Raw genomic sequence first — 21,235 nt, 5'->3', positions numbered from 1 at the left:
ACGAGGGCGGCACTAAAAATTTCGGGAATTAACGAAGTGACACAACATTACTATTTAAAAATGTATTTATTGCTTTTCGAAGTATTCTCCGCGAAATTTTACACATTTTTCCATACGATGGAACCAATCATTGAAGCAACCATTCCAATCGGAAGTTGGGGTCTCCAAAATGGCCGTTTTGTAGGCGTCCACAGCTTCTTCAGATGATGAAAATCTCTGTCCACGCAATTTATTCTTTATTTTAGGGAAAGTATAGAAATCATTAGGGCTTAGGTCGGGGCTGTACGGCGGATGGTCTAATAATTATATGTTTTCTTGCTCTAAAAACTCTTTTGTTCTGTGCGCGGTGTGAGAACTCGCATTGACGTGATGGAGGATGATGCGGCGGTTGCAGTTCTCTTTACGGAGTTCAGAAACGACCTGTGGCAAACAAATGCTAGCATACCATTCTGCATTAACCGTTCTTTGTCCCTCAAGAGGAATAGTCGTAACATGGTCGGTTTTGGAGACAAACGTGGCCACCATTTTTTTTGCAACACTCCGTGAACGAACAATTTTTGTTGGCTTTAACTCATTTTCGAACACCCAAACTCGTGACTGGTTTTTTGTTTCGGGTTCGTACGCGTATATCCAGGATTCGTCACCTGATACAATGTTGTATACAGCATTTGAGGATCCTGCGTGGAATCTTTAGAGAGTTCTGACGCACCAAGTAACGCGAACCGCTTTTTGCTCATCACAGAGCGAATGCGGTATCCATCGGGCAAACAACTTTTTTACACCTAATTGTTCATGCAAGATTATTTGTATTTGATTCTTGCCAATATCTAAAGTTGCCTGAATTTCGCGGTATGTCACATGTCGATCTTCCTCAATCAGCTTACGCACAGCATCAACGTTTTCTTGGGTGACTGCTGTTTTTGGACGACCTTGACGGGGATCATCACTGAGCTTGACACGTCCACGTTGAAACTCAGCAAACCAGCAATGGTGGTTTTGGATGGGGCTTCATCACCAAATGCAGAAATCATCCGGTCAACACACTGTTTTTGTGTTAAACCACTTCGAAAGTCATAATAAATCATCGCTCTTGAATTTTCTCGAGTCAATTCCATTTTCTCAACGACTAAACAAGTTTGACAAAACCTCGTGACAAGACCGAGAATATTTTTTTAAATAAATAAATGGTATTCGATTTTTAAAACCAAGGAGTTTTCAATTAAAAAGATTTTAATATGACAGGAACAGTGGAAATATTCCATTCCCGATACTTTTAGTGCAGCCTAGTACTTTAGCTGGGCTAGGTACATACCAAGATAATATTGTTCTCCCTGCACTCTTCCTGAACGACATTTTAATAATAAGTGAAGGTGAATGCACTAGGTAGACAATATGTTGTGTTTTATTTTTTTCGACGCCTTTTAGGTAAATCCATATCTGATATCATTGATATTCATTCATAATAAGACATTTAAAAGATTATCCAATGGATATAATAAACTTTACTTATGCTTAAATAAGTTATTATTCAGCATTATAGAGATTGTAACATAACCTGACTTTTACTAAATCTTTATTATCTTTGCTCTCAGATTGAGAAAACTTTTAGAATTTTCAGCAAGGTACTTTTAAATCTGAATCTATTAATTCATACTAGTTTCATCACGTTACATTCGGGACCAAAAATATATTATGTAATCGTTTCAGTCTCCTTTCTGTCTTTCAGTGCAGATACGTCCACAGCTTATATGCTTCTCCAAAACCTCGTCAAAACGACATTCAGTGTAAAATTTTACAAAGACTAGTGGTCCCGCAGTAGTCGAAATTCGACTATAATTAATTGAAATTATAAGTTTGAACATTATTATGGTTCTGTTGTCAAAGACTATTTATTATACTTATATAGTAACAGATTTCACCAAGACTACACTTTAGACAAATATAAAAAAAAAACAAAAAATTTTTAATCTATTCTCAATTTGACCTTATGCAATAAGAAAAGTTTGACAATAAACAAATAGTATGCATGCGTATGTGTGTCAAATACATGGTAAACATTACATACATGTTTTCTTTATTGATTTAATGTACCTTTTATGCATAATTAAAAAAAAAATTAGCATTGTGCACTTCTTTTCTATATTCTCTATAAGTGTGAGAAATTTCACACTCCTCCGTCCGCGCAATTTTCGTAAAAAGGGGTACAAAGTTTTTGCTTCACGTATTAATATATAGATAAATTTGATAAGATAGTTATCATGAATTTATACTGAAATATGATAGTTTTCAGTTGCCATTTGATTTGATTCATCATCTTTTTTGCTAAAAACATTAAATAAAGCCGCTGATCAATAAATACATATCAGTGACACAACAATTAATAATAATACCACTGGTACCACCACATTGGTACCACCACATTGGTACCACCACCCTGTCTATTTCTGCCTTGAAGCAGTAATACGTTTCGGTTTGAAGGGTGGGGCAGCCGTTGTAACTATACTTGAGACCTTAGAACTTATATCTCAAGGTGGATGGCGTATTTACGTTGCAGATGTCTATGGGCTCCAGTAACCACTTAAAACCAGGTGGGCTGTGAGGTCGTCCATCCATTTAAGCAATAAAAAAAAATAGTGTGTAATAAATTTCATATCTACAGATAAATACTGATCAATATAACTTACTTATCGTAACAAGCTACATTCTATTTACGTTTCAACTAAGCCGGCGTAACCATGTCTTTCTTGGGTAAAAAATACATATTAGATAGAGAAGAAAACTTCGATGGGTTCCTTAAGTTTATCAGTGAGTTTTTTTAACATTTTTTCAGTATCGTTTCGTTAGCTAGAAGGTGTCAGGTTCAATAGAGATAATAACTAGGACTCTAACGTACCTTGAGACATAAGTTCGAAGTCTCAAATAGTACTCTTCAAAACTGGAAATCACGACTACTTCACGACACTGACGTGATACATCCCGTGATACAACACGCCATGCCCACTGAGTTTCTCGCCGGATCTTCTCAGTTGGTCGCGTTTCCGTTCCGGTGGTAGATTCTGTGAAGCACGGCTCTTGTTAGGGTTCGTGTTAGCAAAATCGTCAGGTTTGAGCCTCACATGGTCTCTATAGACCATCAGCTTAGGTAGAAAAAAAAAGTTAATCCTTCTTCTTTAACTACGTCTTTAGAAAAACAGACACGTATCTGGATTTGAGTAGAGCATAGTCTCATTGAGAGTAATATCATCGAGCGTAGTTAAGGCAACACAGAACTTCAGTCCCCTATTTGTTTTTGCGGTGGTTAGTCTAAGAGAATATTATGTGAAGAAAAACGACAATGTGTAGACGTTCCATCGTATTATGTATTGCTCAGTAGACTCATGGTCATGTACTTGTATGTATCTTGAAAAGGTTGTTAGCTCGACTTAGATTTTTGCCATATCTCTTCTATGACATGATAGCTAGCGCTAGAAAAAAGTAAAAAATAATAATTCAAATGCTATATGGCACTATTCCTATGTCCAGCAGTGGGCAGATAAAGGCTGATGATGATGATGATGATGATGACTATTCATGTAACCATTAACTTTCTGATAATATGATATTATTTCGTTGATACGATGATAATAGATTAAATGTAATTTGTACTGAATTAGGACAGAAAATCTTGTCGATTGATATCACTAATCTAATCGTAATTCCGAGTTGCCAACGAGTCTTACTAATGTTGCCAACGATCCAACTCCTTTCCACACATGTCTAAGCAATTTGAAAAATAGTCTACCCATAGTTAAAAGAATCCCTCGAGGGGCTGGAATAACCGTTGCCACACATTTGTCACAATTAATCCAGATATGTTACGTAAGCAACTCTACTCAAGACTGGCAGAACTTATTTTTATTTTCATACAGCACACACACACAATAAAAACTGATGAACCGAATCTATCCTTGATTCAAAAGATTAAGAATAGATGTGCTGTAAGCTTCTCGCCTTTTGCCGCACCTCAAATCAAACATGATGCCCCTCGTAATCGCAACAAAATCATCGAAAACAAAATCTGTGACGAGATCTAAAAGGTGCCGCTCGCCTTTTGTTCTCCAACGACGTGCTATCACCAGATACCCCTGACACCCTTCAGGCCTTACGGATAAAACATTCTCCAGCTCCAATAAGCACATATTTTCTCAACCCACCCAGCAAGCCAAGTATTCCTTCCTTCAAATCCAAAACAAAAATGTTATGGATTTTTTCTTATAAAAAATGTTATGGATTTTATCTTTTAAACCAGGTTGGCTGCAGGTTTGGATGGAATCTCACCCCAACATTTGAAAGACTTAACATTGCATTCTCTGGGTGATGCAGGGGAGCAACTTGTAAATTCGATCACAAATTAATCAACTTTATGTATTCCGGTAATGTCGATCCAGAAATTGTTCCCATTCTTTTCGGTGCGAACCTCATTGCCCTCACAAAAAAAGACGGATTTTTTTTTCCAGTTTCTCTAAATTCACAGAAGAGCTGGGACGACATAAACTGCAAATTGACATATGACAATATTTTGAGCCGTGAGTCAATACAGCTTCATCAAATACAGGACCATTTTTTGAGCCTGACACGCTCCGAATCGCTACCTGTCTACGGCTTAGGGTTCCGGTCTGCGCTCCTCATAAATGTCTCTGTGGCAGTGATGTCGACAAGCTAGGACATCACGGACTGTCATGCCAAAAAAGTGCAGGCCGCTTCTCGAGACATGCCGCACTTAATGATATCATACGTCGGTCCCTTGCCTCCGTCAACGTGCCAAGTCTACTTGAGCCGACTGGTATTGCAAGAGACGAACGACAAGAGACCGGACGGTATGGGTTTGATTCCATGGAAGATGGGTCGGGTGCTGGTATGGGATGCAACCTGTTCAGATACGCCCCTTCCCATCTACATGGAACTAACAATAGAGCTAGTGCGGCTTGTGAAGCGGCTGAAAAAGCCAAAACTTGCAAATACAAGGGTCTAGGCTCGGAAAATGTTTTGTCCCATTCGGTGTCGAGACCCTTGGTCCGTGGGTACTAGCGCTATAAGGCTTTTTGAGGAAATAGCAAAAAGGTTAGTCGATATCACAGGAGACCGAAGAGCTAGCAGCTACCTTGGACAAAGAATTAGTCTAGCTATTCAAAGGGGGAACGCTGCCAGTATCTTCGGAACCTTGCCTAAAGGGACTCCTTTTAATAAGATATTTTAATTATTAAATTATTATTATTATTTATTATTTAATTTATAAATTTGACGGCGTTAACGATATTTATGTTATATAGCACGTGCAATAGAGTGACTCACACAAGCCAGGCGCGCCGGCCGTGTCGTTCCACTCGTAAACAATAGCTGCAACAGAAGTGACTCATAAGCCAGCTGCGCCGGCTAGTATAAAAAGGCGGAACGTGCCTTGAAATGAACATTCGTTGGACTGCGCTTGCCTGGTGCACTTACTATATCCTTGTTACGTTGTGTGATTCAGTGACTGTTGTACGTACTGGTTAAAGTTGGACAAGTGTTAAAGTGAATTGTTAAGATAACATATTGTTGATTAAATCAGGAACCAAAAAGTGACATCGTTTTACTTGGTGTTCAACAAGATAATGTCTACCCGCAAGCTTACAAATTTATATGTCTGCGGCGCGCCAGGGATGGCTAAGCGGTAGTTTCCGTCATCACTCGTATTTGGTTGAACTCAGTTTATAAAAAGTCAACAAAACCTTTTGAATAATAATTATTGAAACTCAACACACACGACTTACACAATGACAGGGTAAACCGACAGTTTCGTTCCACATACCGACAGACCGACTGACTGACTACCAGAGACTCACTGACTGAGACGGACGGACCGTCCGATACGGACTGAATGACTGTCTGACACGGAATGCCACGACTCTGTCCACGTACCGCCATTTTATACTGTGGCGTTACGGAGTCTACCCTACCACCTACCATAATGGTGTAATTTCCTCAACAATTTATTATGTTCAACACAATCAAAAGCTATAGATAAGTCGCAGAATACCCCAAGGGCATTAGGCGATTCCGCCCAAGCCTGAAAAATATTTTTAATAAGATCTACACCTGCATTTATAGTCGAACGACCTCTCTCTTCGCCTTTCGACGAAACCATCGATGGTGGATTGACGGTAATCTGATAAGTTTACTATGCGACAACTTAAATTTGACGATAAATTTACAAATGTTAAATTTAAATTCCATTACGTCTTCTGTTCTCTGTGTTACATTGCATGCAGTAATAATGTTAATAACACAATACCTTTATATATAAATACCATTTTCATTTCTTCAGGAATGTTTCGAATAGTTTCTATATTAAATTTCAAAATAAAGCAATAGATATTGAGCAGTTCTAGGTTTTAGTTCAATACAACGGTAGCCACTTAAGCTTACTCGTGAATTTAGCAATGATATATTTATAATTCTTTATGCCATTTGATATTCCTATTTATTAATTTATCTATTAGCACATTAAATGCTTTATGCATTTACGAATGTAGAAAAAATAGTAGCTAATATTATTGAAAAAACATTTGGGGCAACTGAAGAAATACGAATGTTACACCTCAGTAAAATTTACATTTTCCAGATAAAAACCACGTACACAGTTGATGGCAACACCGTAACTCATGTTATAGAGAATCCCAATGGCACAGCACATTCAAAAGGGAATACGGTGACACCGAACTAAAAGTAGTAAGTATAGTTTTATCAACTCTACAATATGCGATTCTCATCCAGCCTGACCGTAAATACCTTTAAAAAACCAATAGTACTACATTTGAATTTAGAACTTGTAATTTTCTTATGAATATTCGTTGTCTTTTCCTATTTCCATGATAATCTATGACAGATATTATTGTAAAATTAAAACTGAATTTGATTGATGAAGAGAACCGAATTGCTGAAATACTTCAATGAAATATTTTCCGGAAGCAAAAGACTTTACACAAGTATATGAAAATGTGACTTAGAACTATGTATGTATCTCGTGTATTTTACAAAATAAATTGTAACTTAAGCACTCGGTCAGGAATTATTTGATGAAATTTAATGATTCATATTTTGTGTATGTTAAATTGATTGTCTAAATAATCTGAGCATTCTAATATTAAAAATTGATGGTTCTGCTTCTTCATTTTTTAAGTATGGCAATTGGCTATTATTGCCAGTGTTGAATTGATAAAAATCCTCAACTATGAAACTAACAATAAATTTGTTAGTTTCATATAAACTAACAATAACCATCTTGAGCATCTTGAGACATGAGGTCTAAGCCTCAACAGTGTATTATGATATAAATATCCTATCACCTAAGCCGGACCGCAGTATTGCTTTCCTGCAAAAACCGGCATGGCAGTGTTACCACAGCGCGGGATTAAAATATACCCTGTATCTCTAGTCAGGATAGGATTTTTTTTATAATTAGTTAATTTTATTATAACACTATTTTAATCTAACTGAAACATCGATTGACGTGTTTAGAACGGAATGTGTCGCCTGTCCAAGAACCAAAATGGAAAATGATTGAATTAGTGACTACATCTAAACTACAATATTTCGTTACAACATCGGTTCATTGACTCCTACAAATTTACTAAATAATAATGTGAAAAATACGTAATTTGATATAATTAATGTTATTATTTTTCAGACTATCACAGCTGATAAATGGGACGACGTCGCCTATCGACACTAACGTAAATGCACCTAATAACGACCCCTTAAAATCGGCACCCATTACCGTCCGTTTTATCTATATATATAAAAATGAAACCCGTTTTCCGTTGTCACGACATAACATGAAAACGGCTTGACCGATTTGGCTAATTTTGGTCTTGAATTATTTGTGGAAGTCCAGAGAAGGTTTAAAAGGTATAAAAATATGAAAATTCTCGGAATTAAATAAAAATAACAATTTTGTTTTCCCTTTGACGTGTCCCCCGTCGGACGGATTCCTTTTGTTTGTTTTAAGTTTATTCTATATAAAAGTTTAGGTCTTTTATTTATCGATTGAGGCACTACGAAGTCTGCCGGGTCAGCTAGTAAAATTATAATTTTAAACTATTGTATTAAACTTAGACCAGTGGTTGCTTTATAGAAAACATAGATGTATTTGTATTGCAAATACACATCACTTGCTCGTGTGCCTAAGCCAATGAATTAAAGAATAATTGGCTAGTTCGTCGTTGGAGTACGGAGACAGCACAAATTTCATAGTAACCCGGTCCCGATTACTTAAATATACTCATTTCGTTTTTAGTAAAAAATATAATAGTAAAACATTCTAATGCAGCTTATATATATATTTTTTTTTATGTCTTCTTAATACTTTAATAAACACAAATAACAATTAATTACCATGTGATAGAGCCTAAATTTGTCTAAAATTAAATATTTAAAAGTAGCGGTAATAGGAACATTTATCACAATTTTGTTTCTATTACCGGCCCATGTTGGTTTTAGATGAATATTTTTGTTACTATGTTTTCCATTATGATATATGAATTAATAAGTACCTAATGGGCTATACTAATTTGATTAGTTAGTATGTCAAGTTGTATATGAGCTATTAAAGCCATATAATTAGAAGTACAGATAGTTGTGAAAATCAGTAATTTTCTTAAGTATTTTTTTTAGTAAATATACGAAGCTTAATTCTCAAATATTGTATTTTTTAAGTTAAAATATCATTATCGTTAAATATTCATAACTAATGTAGCTAGGTGATTTCAGAAATATACTGAAACGCATTAAGTTTACACATTACATACACATTTTTATGAGTCGGTAATAAGTTTTACGATGTCCTTTAATATAACCTAATACCGATCTATCTGTACTTTTGCAGTTTTAAATGTCCTGTAGTCAAAAAGGAACACATATAGTTTTTTTCTATAAAGTTATAGTCCTTTCATCTGTATGATATAACTGTGTAAGTTAATAGTGTGTTAATATATTTTATTAATTTTTAGTACTACGTAAATATAATGTAACTAAGATTACATTATCGGCTAATAAAAATTTAAAATACATAGAAAAAAATTAAATAAAACAGCAATTCATTACTGAATAAAAAAATAACTATATTAATAATCACCTATTGACTTCTACTTGAGTGTATTTAAAAATATTATTTACTTATTGCACATATTCGACTCGATAGATAAATTAGTTTCAGAAACATGGAACCACCAAGACGTAAACAATATACCTATAGCTAGTCAACTTGACTCTGCATTGATGACCATTAACTATAACTAACAAATAAATTGTAACTATACTGAGACCTTATAACGTATACGAGTATCTCAAGGTGGGTGGCACATTTACGTCATAAATGTCTATGGGCTCCAGTAATCATTTAACATCAGGTGGGCTGTGAGCTCGTCCATCCATCTAAGCAATAAAAATAACAATAATATAGAAGCAAATAAATGTATATAAAACCTCGAAGAGATGACGGATTCCAAGAACAACTCCTCGGAACAAAAAAGATCACAAGTATGCTGAAGAATATTATGGAGTTAAAACCGTTCTCACTAGGGATGAACAACGCCAATTAATAGACTGAATTCACTATTTGGGAAGATTAGATTTTCCTGTAAAAAACCCAGCTATTGGAGACGGTGTCAAAATTAGTGGAAACATTAAATCTCCCACACCCAATTAAAGACGGAGTACCAGGAAGAAACAGGCTTCAAAATTTCATCAAAGCCATCCCACAATATCAATAACGAGCTGTCCAAAATTTGCCAACGTATAGAAATGAAGTTTTTTTTTTTTTTTTATTGCCTTTGTAGGCAGACGAGCATACAGCCCACCTGATGGTGAGCGGTTACCGTCGCCCATGGACTTCAGCAATGCCAAGGGCAGAGCCAAGCCGCTGCCTACCGCAGCTGAAAGCAGAAACTGTAAGGTCATGGTTTACTGATGTGTATCAATATTTTGAATAAAATCAAGTACTCAAAAATAAAATTCTTCTAGAAGTTTTAATTGCCACGAAACTGGATTCTTTTTGTGTCCCAAGACAAAACGAGTCGTCGTACAATGAAGCACCATAGAGGTATTGAAACTCGAATCGTATTGGAGACTCGAGTCTTCAATGATGAAAATGTTTAACTGTATTAATTAATGTTTCTGCTGACTATGAAATCCTGTTGTTTTTTACCCCTACAAGCGCATGCCTAAAAACATTATCCCAACTGTGCCATGAGTATTGGTTACGTTTAGCTTATTTTTAAGAGATTATCAAGAGAATTGTGACTTAATAATTAAAGGACTGTTGCTTCATATCAAAAATTAAACTGAAATTATAATTTTTGTTTAACATAACTAATTCTGTTGCTTTAGCGGTCGGTAATAGGTGCCAAAAATACGGTAATAGGAACACCCCCCATACATTGGATCGGTAATAGGGATATGGCCCTTCCCATAAATTTTTATTTTTTGCCTTTTTTAATTTATTTTTGATAGTTGTTCCTTAATTGCATTTAAAAAAAGAGCTATCTACGGAACCGTAAAAAAAATTTATAGAGCCAGTGATTGAACAACTACTTATTTTCTACTTATCAATCTGAACCTGGCTTAAACTGGTAATGGGTGCGTTTACGTTACAAAGCTTAAATAAATTCTATTTATTTACACTTTTAACTTCCAAATACAGTTACTACTTTTTTTAATTATTCGTTTTATTTCGACACCATCCAATTCGGTATCTCTAAACTCTAAGCGCATCTGATAATTTGGTAACCATTTCTTAGTTGGTAAGTATCCGAATAATTTAGGAATAATTTAAGTATACGAATAATTTAGGTAGCTGGAATGATTACACTATGCTTTGACATATTTGAAGCGGACTATAAATAAAGAAGCTTTATATTTACTAGTGGTCGCCCAGTGGCCGAAAATCGAGCATAATTATTTTAAATTATAAGGTTGAACATTATTAAGGTTATATTGTCAAAGACTGTAATACTTCTACAATTGTAGGTTTCGCCAAGATTACATTATATGTATACCAATAAAATGAAAGACAAACATTAATAATTTATTTTCTTTTTTTTTATTTTATTTTTTATTTTATTTATTTCTCTAATAATTAAAAATAAATTATTAATTTTATTATCATTGCTAAATAGCAATAAACAAAATAATATACGTGCTTAATCGTATGTGTGTGTCAAATACATGGTAATGTGTGTAATTTTTTTTATTGATTTAATGTATTTTTGCACTCCCCTATATTCTCTATAAATGAGAGAAATTTCATACTCCTCCGTCCGCGCAATTTCGCAAATAGGGTTACGAAGTTTTTGCCTCACGTATTAATATATAGATGTAAATAATTATAAAAAAAAAAAAATTCTAATAAATATATTATGCGTTTTATTAAAAAAAAAACAAAAATGTTTTTCTACCGTCCCTGGTCCCTGTAGGAAGTGTTCTGCCCCCCAAATCTTTACTACCTTAGGCGATCGGGTGTCAGATATTCCGCTCGCCCCCTTAGGTGCTAAATAACGCTACGCACCATGAGACATAGGCCTAGGTCGCACTACGGTGAAACCGCAGCGGTTGATAACCGTGTGAGTTTATGAAACACGAAAACGAATACAAGCGGCCGCACTTGCGGTTTTTTCCCGCGACTGATTTTAAAACCGCGAAATGTTACAAAATTGTCGCGGAAAAAAACCGCAAGAAAATTTGTAATCCATAGAACTAGGTATCCGTGCACGCAGTATGCGTAACAGTAATGCTTAATAGTAATTGAAAAATTTCACTAGGGGTTTTCTTAAATTTCGATATTTCTTATGAACGAAACCTTTCTCAAATCTACGGCTAGTAAGTGGATAGACCCAACATTTGTAAAATTTTCGTTGTCTTTTTACCTATTTCTTAGTACCAGAGCCACACTGCTACTGCTCTTTTGAAATGTATCCATCTTCTAACTGTGAAAATCGCGGGAGAATTCGCGGTTAATAATTGTAGTGTGTGCGTATTAGGCCTAGGCGGCACTACGGTGAAACCGCAGCGTTTATTAACCGTGTGAGTTTATGAAAGACGAAAACGAATACAAGCGGCCGCACTTGCGGTTTTTTCCCGCGACTGATTTTAAAACCGCGAAATGTTACAAAATTGTCGCGGAAAAAACCGCAAGAAAATTTGTAAACCATAGAACTAGGTATCCGTGCACGCAGTATGCGTAACCGCGAGCGGTTTTTTGAAATGTCAAATACATTTGCGAAATTTTGTTTCCATGAAACTGGCTACTGACATCCGATAAAACTAAATACACTATCGATAACGCTTATCGACAACAATACTGCGCATCACTATGCCCGTCCATAAGGCTCGTGAGTGGAAGAGAGAGCGAAATATTTTCTTCACAGCTCCGACTTTTTATGACCTAAACTGCAGCGACAAAATAACTCTACTATAGGTATTATTACATTGATACATTGAATAAATGATGTTTAAAATGAAATTTTTAGTTATTGTTTTCATTTCAAAATTGTCATGGGGGCTGTAATATGAAAGATCGTTATGTAGGCATATCAAACAAAAGGTTCCATATAGGTCGCAATCGTAATTTTGCATTCACAAGTGGTTATGTGCAGTGTGCTCACACGTGCTCATATTTAAATAATGGCAATAACCGGTACTGGCAAGCTGGCCCTGACTTTGTTAAACGATAATTAATTAACTCCGTATCTTAATCAGATCAATTTTTGAAAAAAAAAAAACCTTTTACTAAGATACCTGTTTCTGAGTCGAATGCTTATTTCCGTGATTAAAGTATCATCACATTTGTCGTAATAATATGAATGCTTCACAAATTAAGAGTCTAACCCATGAATCAGCTCGCTGAGTTTTTCGCCGGATCTTCTCAGCGGGTCGCGATTCCGATCCGGTAGTAGATTCATTCGCGAAACAGCTGCTCTTGAGCTGTTAGGTCTCCTTCGGAGGCGCTCGGGTGGCTGTTAGCAAATCCCACCCCTCCTGGCTGAGCCTTTGCTCGCCCACCTGTCCTGGTGAAACTGGAAAGGCCTCCGGGCCACCAGCAATACTTCAATCATAAAAAAAATATATATATATAAAAAAAAAAAAATTAAGGGTGGTTTTTTTTTCATTTTACACAGTGAAGTTGTAAATTGGATTGTTTGACTTTATTTTACTATTATACAATTTCTCCAACTGGAATTTCTTCTCATCTGTTCTTGTAAATATTTTAATTCATAACTTACTAACCTAATTTCATATAATTTTGCTAATTTGAAGTAGATTAGACAAATATATTGATACACGAACGTATGATTCACAATTAATCGTTTTACTGCGAATACCATGTCGCGATTCGTTACATCATTTATCAGAGAACTTTGGCGATAAATAATTCCTGATTCATCATTAGTCAGCATTAATAGGTTGACAATCCTAATGAAAAAATACAATTTTTTTTTCAGCATTAACTACTTTTTTTAATACTCGCTGGTTTAAACTATTCACTGGTATCTTCGAAGGGCCAGTCCAGTCTGAATGAGCTATATTCTCTAAACAGTTAGAAATAACAGTTTCCGGGGATGTTACTGGTCTTATTACACTAGCAGGGTATCTTGAGACCCCCACTGGTCCACTAATTAACGCCTTGTCTATTTCTGCCACGAAACAGAAATAGGTTGAAAGCGGGGCGCAGCTGATGTACTATGGAACTGAGAATTAGAATTTATGAGTCAATGTGAGTGCTGCCAATTACATTGTTGATGTAGACATTCGAAGCTACCTACCGGATTACTGGTGAGCTGTATGCACGTTCAAGCGTCTAAGTCAGTGATTCTCAACCACTGTTCCGCGGCACTTTTGTGTGCCGCCAAATTTCAAAAGTGTGCCGCCAAATTTTGCGAATATATAATAATGTTAATATTATTAAATTATATCATTTTAAAAGAAAAATATTTTAAACATGAATATATATTTAAATCCACAAAAAAAATTATAGTATATTTTATTTTATTTCGTATATTAAAATTTTTTGATAAACTATTTATGCAGTGTGTTGTAGTAAGTAAATAATTTTTATCTTTTTTTTTGTGTGCCGCCAAATCTTGAAATCGTTAAATATGTGCCGCAACAAAAAAAAGGTTGAGAATCACTGGTCTAAGTAGTTAAAAAAATATTGAATAAGAACTATTCAGTTCCCTACTGTGGCTGTAAAGTCAAAATGGTTTAGTTGTATTCAACTGTTGAATTACGGAACATTATAGACAAAAAAAATATCAATTTAAAACAAAACAAAAAAGTTCTAATATGTGTTGTGAAATGTTATGGTGAACTGTTTAAATATTTACACATATTGTGAATGTTTGCATTATAATCCAATACATAAAGTGTAATATTTCCTATCTAACTTCTGTCTTTCAGTGCGGAGACGTCCACAGCTTATATGCTTCCCCCAAACCTCGTCACAATGAAAGGTCCTGCCCTGCCAACATTCATTGTAAAATTTTACATAAATAAATTTGATAAGATAGGTAGGTATCATGAAAGTATATTCAAATCTAATAGTTTTTTTCAGTTGCCATTTGATTTAATTCATCAATTTTTTGGGGAAAAACGTTAAATAAAGCCGCAGACCGAAAATTAATATCAGTGACTCAACAATTAATAATAATGGTGTGTAAATTTCATATCTACAGATAAATACTGATCAATATAAGTGGTTTATCGTAACAAGTTACATTCTATTTACGTTTCAACCTGGCCAGCGTAACCATGTCTTTCTTGGGTAAAAAATACACATTCGATAGAGGAGAAAACTTCGATGAGTTCCTTAAGCTTATCGGTGAGTTTTTTTATCATATTTTCAGTATCGTTTCGTTAGCTAGAACGGATTAGCTGATATTACGGTGTCAGGTTCAATAGAGATGTCCACGGTCACCTGTGACCCCAGAAGCAGTGTCAATGTCTTCGTCCTTCGGTGGAGGCGCGGAGGGTCCTCGTTGGGCCCAGAAGCGCCTAGATGTCGAGCGGCTGCGGCTGTCGTCCAGGCGTGGCGCCTGCACTTCGTAGGTTTTTTAGCAAGTGCCTCCGAGAGGGCAGGTTTCCAGAGCCGTGGCGTACGGGTCGGCTGATGCTCATCCCGAAGGACGATCACCCGAGAGATGAGCCCTCCAGGTATAGCCCGATAGCCGTGTTGGACGAGGCCAGTAAGCTCCTTGAGCGTGTCGTTGCCGGGCGTCTTGTTCAGCATCTGAAGAACATCGGGCCTGATCTAGCATTCAGCCAATTTGGCTTCCGGAGAGGTAGGTCGACCGTGGACGCGGTCTTGCGCGTTCGCGACCTTACCGATCAGGCGTGCTCTGGGGGAGGCGTGCTGTTGGCTGTGTCGATCGATATCACGAACGCCAAATTATCTCTCAAGGCGGTCTGTGATCTTCCCCGAGCGGATTGGGTGGGGACGGAAAACACGGGCTTCCACATTGGTCGGTACTGGGTTCGTTCCTGTGGGCTTCGACTGGGTCCTCCATGGGGCTAACCTGCGTGGCGTCGAAGTGGTTTGCTACGCTGACGACACGCTGGTGACGGCCCGCGGAGACGACTACCGGTCAGCGGCCATCCTGGCTGTGGCGGGTGTAGCGACTGTGGTGTGTCGAATAAAGAGACTCAGCCTCGAGGTGGCCCTCAATAAATCCGAAGCAGTGTGCTTCCACTCAGCTCGGGAGGGGCCGCCTAAAGGCGCGAATCTCGTAGTCGGGGATGTCACCATTGCTGTCCAGCCGAAGCTCAAATATTTGGGCCTTATGCTGGACAGCAAATGGAGATTCGACCACCATTTTAAAATGCTGGTTCCGAGGCTGATGGGGACGGCAGGAGTGCTTACCCGTCTTCTTCTCAACATCGGTGGATGCAGCGCCAGTATCCGGGGACTGTACCTGGGGGTGGTGCGCAGTATGGCCTTGTACGGTGCTCCCGTATGGTCGCCCGCACTTACCGCGCAAAACGCGGCTCTGCTGTTCAGAGCTCAGCGGGCGCTCGCGGTGAAGGTTATCAGGGGGTACCGCACCATCTCTCAGGATGTGGCCTGTGCTCTCACCGGGCCCCTCCCTGGGACCTCAAAGCTGAAATCTTGGCTGCGACATACCGACGGAGAACACAGTCCTCGACTCAGAAACGGACACCCGGCCGGCCCGGAGGCGTGCTGCGCGTAGTCTGGCGTATGCTAAGTGGAGAGAGCGCTTGCTGGAGGAGCTCGGCCGAACTTGGGGGAGGTGGAGGACCTCGGTCCTTCTCTTCTCCCCTTCTTCCTCTCAGGAGGCAATTGGGTCCGACATAACCCGGTCCGTTACCCCCCTCAACCGGGTATCTGTAAATGGGTTCCCCAGCGTTAAAAAAAAGGTTCAATAGAGATAATAACTAGGATTCTAACGTACCTTGAGACATAAGTTCGAAGTCTCAAATAATAGAAATTCAAAACTGGAACTCACGACTACTTCACGGGACTGAGGTGATACATCCCGTGCGGGCGGCACGCCATGTTAATCCATAGCCCACGGAGTTTCTCACCAGACCTTCTCAGTGGGTCGCGTTTCCGTTCCGGTGGTAGATTCTGCGAAGCACGGCTCTTGCTAGGGTTCGTGTTAGCAACATCGTCAGGTTTGGGCCCCGTGAGCTCATCTACTAAGCCCGGCGACGCTGACATGGTCTCTATAGACCATCAGCTTATGTAGAAAAAAAGTTAATCCTTCTTTTTTAAATACGTCTTTAGAAAAACAGACACGTATCTGGATTTGAGTAGAGCATAGTCTCATTGAGAGTAATATCATCGGGCGTAGTTAAGGCAACACAGAACTTCAGCCCCCTATTTGTTTTTGCGGTGGTTAGTCTAAGAGAATATTATGTGAAGAAAAACGACAATGTGTAGACCTTCTATCGTATTATGTATCGATCGGTAGACTGATGGTCATGTACTTATATGTATGCGAGTCTATCTTGAAAAGGCTGTGTTACCTCGATTTAGATTTTTGCCAAATCTCTTCTATTATATGATAGCTAGCGTTACAAAATAATAATAATAAAAAAAATTTGAATGCTATATCGCATTCGTCTTCCCGTCTCGCAGGTCTCCCCGAAGACCAGATCCAGAAACATTTTCAGTTCAAGCCTACAACTACATTGATCAAGGAAGGCGACAAATACAAGATCATCACCGTCCATAATGACGATACAAAGGAGACAGTTTTTGAGTCCGGTGTGCCTTTCGACGAAACCATCGATGGTGGATTGAAGGTAATCTGATAATCTTGTTTTTATTTCTTAGGTGGGTGGATGAGCTCACAGCTCACCTGGTTTTAAGTGGTTATCGAGCTCATAGACATGTAAATAAAGAAGTTTTTTACTTACTAGTATCTTAGTCGCCCAGTGGTCGAAATTCGACTATAATTATTTTAAATTATAAATTTGGACATTATTAAGGTTCTATTGTCAAAGACTATTCTTTAATCATAGGTTTCGCCAAGGATACATTATAGACAAATAATATTAAAGACAAACATTAATTATCTATTCTCTCTCAATTTGATCACAATTTGACAATAAACAAAATAATATATGTGTATATGCGTGCGTGTGTAAATTTTTTTTAGTGACTTAATGTATTTTTATTCATAAATTTCTGCAGTCCTTCTCAATATCTTCTCAAATGGGAAATTTCATACTCCTCTGTTTTTTTTATTTTTTTTATTGCTTAGATGGGTGGACGAACTCACAGCCCACCTGGTGTTAAGAGGTTACTGGAGCCCATAGACATCTACAACATAAATGCGCCACCCACCTTGAGATATGAGTTCTAAGGTCTCAGTATAGTTACAACGGCTGCCCCACCCTTCAAACCGAAACGCATTACTGCTTCACGGCAGAAATAGGCGGGGTGGTGTACCTACCCTTGCGGATTCACAAGAGGTCCAACCACCAGTAAAGCTTACTATGCGACAACTTAAATTTGACGATAAATTTACAAATGTTAAATTTTAATTCCATTACGTCTTCAGTTCCGTGTTACATTGCGTGCAGTACGTTAATGTTAATAACATAATGCCTTTATTTAACTACCATGTCTTCAGGAATGTTTCAAATAATCTCCATATTAAATTTCGAAATAAAGCAATAGATATTGAGCAGTTCTAGGTTTTAATTCTATAAAACGGTAGCCATTTAACCTTAGTCGTAAATTGTGCAATGAAAATTTATAATCCTTTATGCCATTTGATGAGCTAATTGATTAACTTACCTATTAGCACATCAAATTATGCTTTATGCATTGACGAATGTAGGAAAAATAGTAGTACTAACTAATATTATTGAAAAAACATTTGGAGCAACTCAAGAAATACTAATGTATTGTATTATTATTACAACTCAGTGAAATTTACATTTTCCAGCTAAAAACCACGTACACAGTCGATGGCAACACCGTAACTCAAGTTATAGAGCATCCCAATGGCAACACAACATTCAAAAGGGAATATAGTGACACCGAACTAAAAGTTGTAAGTATAATTTTATCAATTCTACAATATTCGATTCTCTTCCAGCTCGACCGTAAATACCTTTAAAAAAAAATACACTTGAACTTAGAACTTGTAATTTTCTTTCTTTTCATTATCTCTTCTTATTTCCATAATAGTCTATGTCAGATATTATTGTAAAATGAAAACTGAATTAGATTGATAAAGAGAACTGAATTGCTGAAATAGTTCTATGAATTATTTCTCCGGAAGCAACAGATTTATACAAGTATGTGAATATATGACTTAAATCTATGTATCTCGCGTATTTTACTAATAAACTAACTTAAGCATAGTTTATAATCAATTGGGATAAAATTAAGCGAAACGAGATGAGATAGAATGAAACAAAGGCTCAATAAAATGGTGGTTGTTTATTAAAACTTCAATGAATTTTTTGGAGGAGCCCGAAAAGCTATTTCCAGCGATTTTAATGGAAAATTATGCAATTAGTGACTACATCTAAACTACATTATTTCGTTACAACATCGGTTCATTGACTCCTACAAAATTTACAAAACAATAATGTAAAAGATACGTAATTTGATTTAATTAATGTTATTGTTTTTCAGACTATCACAGCTGAAAATTGGGACGGCACTGCCTATCAATACTACAATGCTTAAATAAAGTCTATTTATTTACACTTTTAATTTTCAAATATAGTTACTATTTTTTTTAATTCTTCTTTTTATTTCGACACTATCCAATTAGGTATCGCATCTGATAATTTGGTAACCATATCTTAGTTGGTAAGTATCCGTTACGAATAATGTGTGTAGCTGGAATGCTTACACTTTGCTTTGACATATTTGAAGCGGACTATATATTATTATAAAGAAGTTTTATATTTACTAGTGGTCGCCCAGTGGTCGAAATTCAACCATAATTAATTTAAATTATAAGGTTAGCGTGGTATGGACATATGATGTAGAGAGAAGATGCATGTGACTAGGAGATGTATGGAAATGGTAGTGCAAGGTAGAGGGGGAAGAGGTCGACCGAAGAAGACATGGATAGAGTGTGTGAATGACGATATGAGAGAGAAAGGAGTGAGTGTTGAGATGACGGCTGATAGAAGAGAATGGAAGACAAAAATTAGCTGTGCCTACCCCACCTAGTAGGATAAGGTGGAGAAAAAGAAGAGAAGGTTGAACATTATTAAGGTTCTATTGTCAAAGACTATAATACTTATATAATTGTAGGTTACGCCAAGATTACATTATATACCAATAACATTAAAGACAAACATTAATAATATATTCTCAATTTGACCACAATTTAACAATAAACAAAATAATATATTATGTGTATATCATTCCGATAGAGGCACCCGTCACGCGCGGACGTGCTCATCGACCACTCGATCGCCCGGCCTTTATTCGCCCGGCTTTTGTTAGCCCGGCCATTGTTCGCGCGGCCTGTGTTCGTGGTACATCTGCCGACCAAGTGTTTTTCCTGGAAGTTTTTATTTGTTTGTTTCCTTTTGTTATTTCTGTGTTCGTGGTACATCTGCCGACAAACTATTTTCCTGGAAGTATTTAATTGTTTTGTTTCTTTTTGTTATTTCAGTTTTGTAGTGTTTTTTTTTCTTTGTCCTGTAGTAATCGCGCCGCATCGCCACCTGTGGTCAATAGAACCGCTCAGTTCCGAGAAGTTGGGGCCTCGCCGCAAGGCGAGTGTTTTCTAAGACCCGGGGTAGCCCCACCTGGGCACGTAGCCATCATGGACGCTGTATTTGCGGAATTTCTCCGGATTCGCTACCCAAAGTTCACTTCTGAGTTTCTGGCCTTCAAGGCCGATCACATCGCGAGCCCTCTCGTGGACTCCGCTGAGCTCGCTGCTCCTGCGTCGCCTGTACCTGCGTGCAAAGCTTCTACATCGAGCACCGCAGCCTCCGTCGTGCCTGCCGTTCCCGCGTCGCCTATACTGGCGAGTAAAACTGCTGCGTCGTCCGCCGTGGCCACCGTTCCAGCAGCGCGATCATCCGCGGCCTCCGTCGCGCCCTCCGAAACTCCTGCTCTTAGGTCACCTGCGCCCGCCTCCTCGTCCTCCGAGTCTGACTCGGAGATGGAGGTCGACCTCGCCCCCGCCTCATCGACGGATGGATTCACCCTGGTACAAAAGGGTAAGAAGTGTGCCGCGGAGTCTCGAGCTCCCGCGGCCGCTAAAATTAGCAAAGCCGCGAACGCGTCGCGCCCCCACCCTCAGACTCCCGTTGCGCCTCCAGCCCGTGCCACTCCATCGCCGCGTCCGGTGGCACAAAATAAAACCCAGACTCCTCCCCCGGTAATCCTCCAAGAGAAGGCAGCTTGGGATCGAGTTTCCCTGGCCCTTAAGGCCAAAAATATCAACTTCACGAATGCCCGTAACCTCGCAAACGGCATTCAAATTAAGGTTCGAACACCCGACGACTCTCTTCTTACCTCCGTAAGGAGCGTATAAGTTTCCACACGTATACGCTCCAGGAGGAGCGCGAACTCCGTGCCGTCATACGTGGCATCCCTAAAGAGTTGGATGCCGAGTTCGTCAAGGCCGACCTTCTCGAACAAGGCCTACCGGTTAACTCCGTACACCGCATGCGCACAGGTCGCAGAAGGGAGCCATATAACATGGTTCTCGTC

General features: G+C 38.1%; 1 protein-coding gene and 1 long non-coding RNA gene across 6 annotated transcripts; both read left to right on the top strand.

Annotated features, from left to right (window-relative positions):
• The first annotated feature begins 2,668 nt into the window (after positions 1-2,668).
• On the top strand, positions 2,669-19,293 carry LOC101743891 (fatty acid-binding protein 1). Of its 5 annotated transcripts, none has more exons than XM_062673070.1 (6): positions 13,495-13,786; positions 14,470-14,579; positions 14,745-14,890; positions 17,168-17,334; positions 18,486-18,593; positions 19,184-19,293. In XM_062673070.1, exons 3-6 carry the CDS (start codon positions 14,821-14,823, stop codon positions 19,235-19,237), a joined length of 399 nt encoding a protein of 132 aa, XP_062529054.1. In that variant the 5' UTR covers positions 13,495-13,786; positions 14,470-14,579; positions 14,745-14,820; the 3' UTR covers positions 19,238-19,293. The 5 variants fall into 5 exon arrangements, with proteins under 5 accessions (XP_062529055.1, XP_062529053.1, XP_062529054.1 ...); XM_004928797.5 differs by having other exon boundaries at positions 13,495-13,845; XM_062673071.1 differs by lacking the exons at positions 13,495-13,786; positions 14,470-14,579; positions 14,745-14,890 and adding an exon at positions 2,669-2,805.
• LOC101736328 (uncharacterized) lies at positions 2,841-7,747 on the top strand. Its single transcript, XR_009975216.1, has 3 exons — positions 2,841-6,179; positions 6,641-6,747; positions 7,706-7,747. It is a non-coding gene; the product is annotated as an uncharacterized LOC101736328 (long non-coding RNA).
• Positions 19,294-21,235: the final 1,942 nt, after the last annotated feature.

This window comes from Bombyx mori, chromosome 16 (genome assembly GCF_030269925.1).
Source record: "Bombyx mori chromosome 16, ASM3026992v2".
Taxonomy (NCBI): Eukaryota; Metazoa; Arthropoda; class Insecta; order Lepidoptera; family Bombycidae; genus Bombyx; species Bombyx mori.
The sequence above is the reverse complement of the archived record's forward strand: the minus strand, read 5'-3'. Positions and strand labels throughout refer to the sequence as shown.

Coding starts and splice junctions, on each gene's coding strand:
- LOC101743891 (XM_062673069.1), top strand. CDS start 2,736: ATGTCTTTCTTGGGTAAAAAATACATATTAGATAGAGAAGAAAACTTC. Junction 2,806..17,167: donor TGGGTTCCTTAAGTTTATCA/GTGAGTTTTTTT, acceptor CCCGTCTCGCAG/GTCTCCCCGAAGACCAGATC. Junction 17,335..18,485: donor CCATCGATGGTGGATTGAAG/GTAATCTGATAA, acceptor TACATTTTCCAG/CTAAAAACCACGTACACAGT.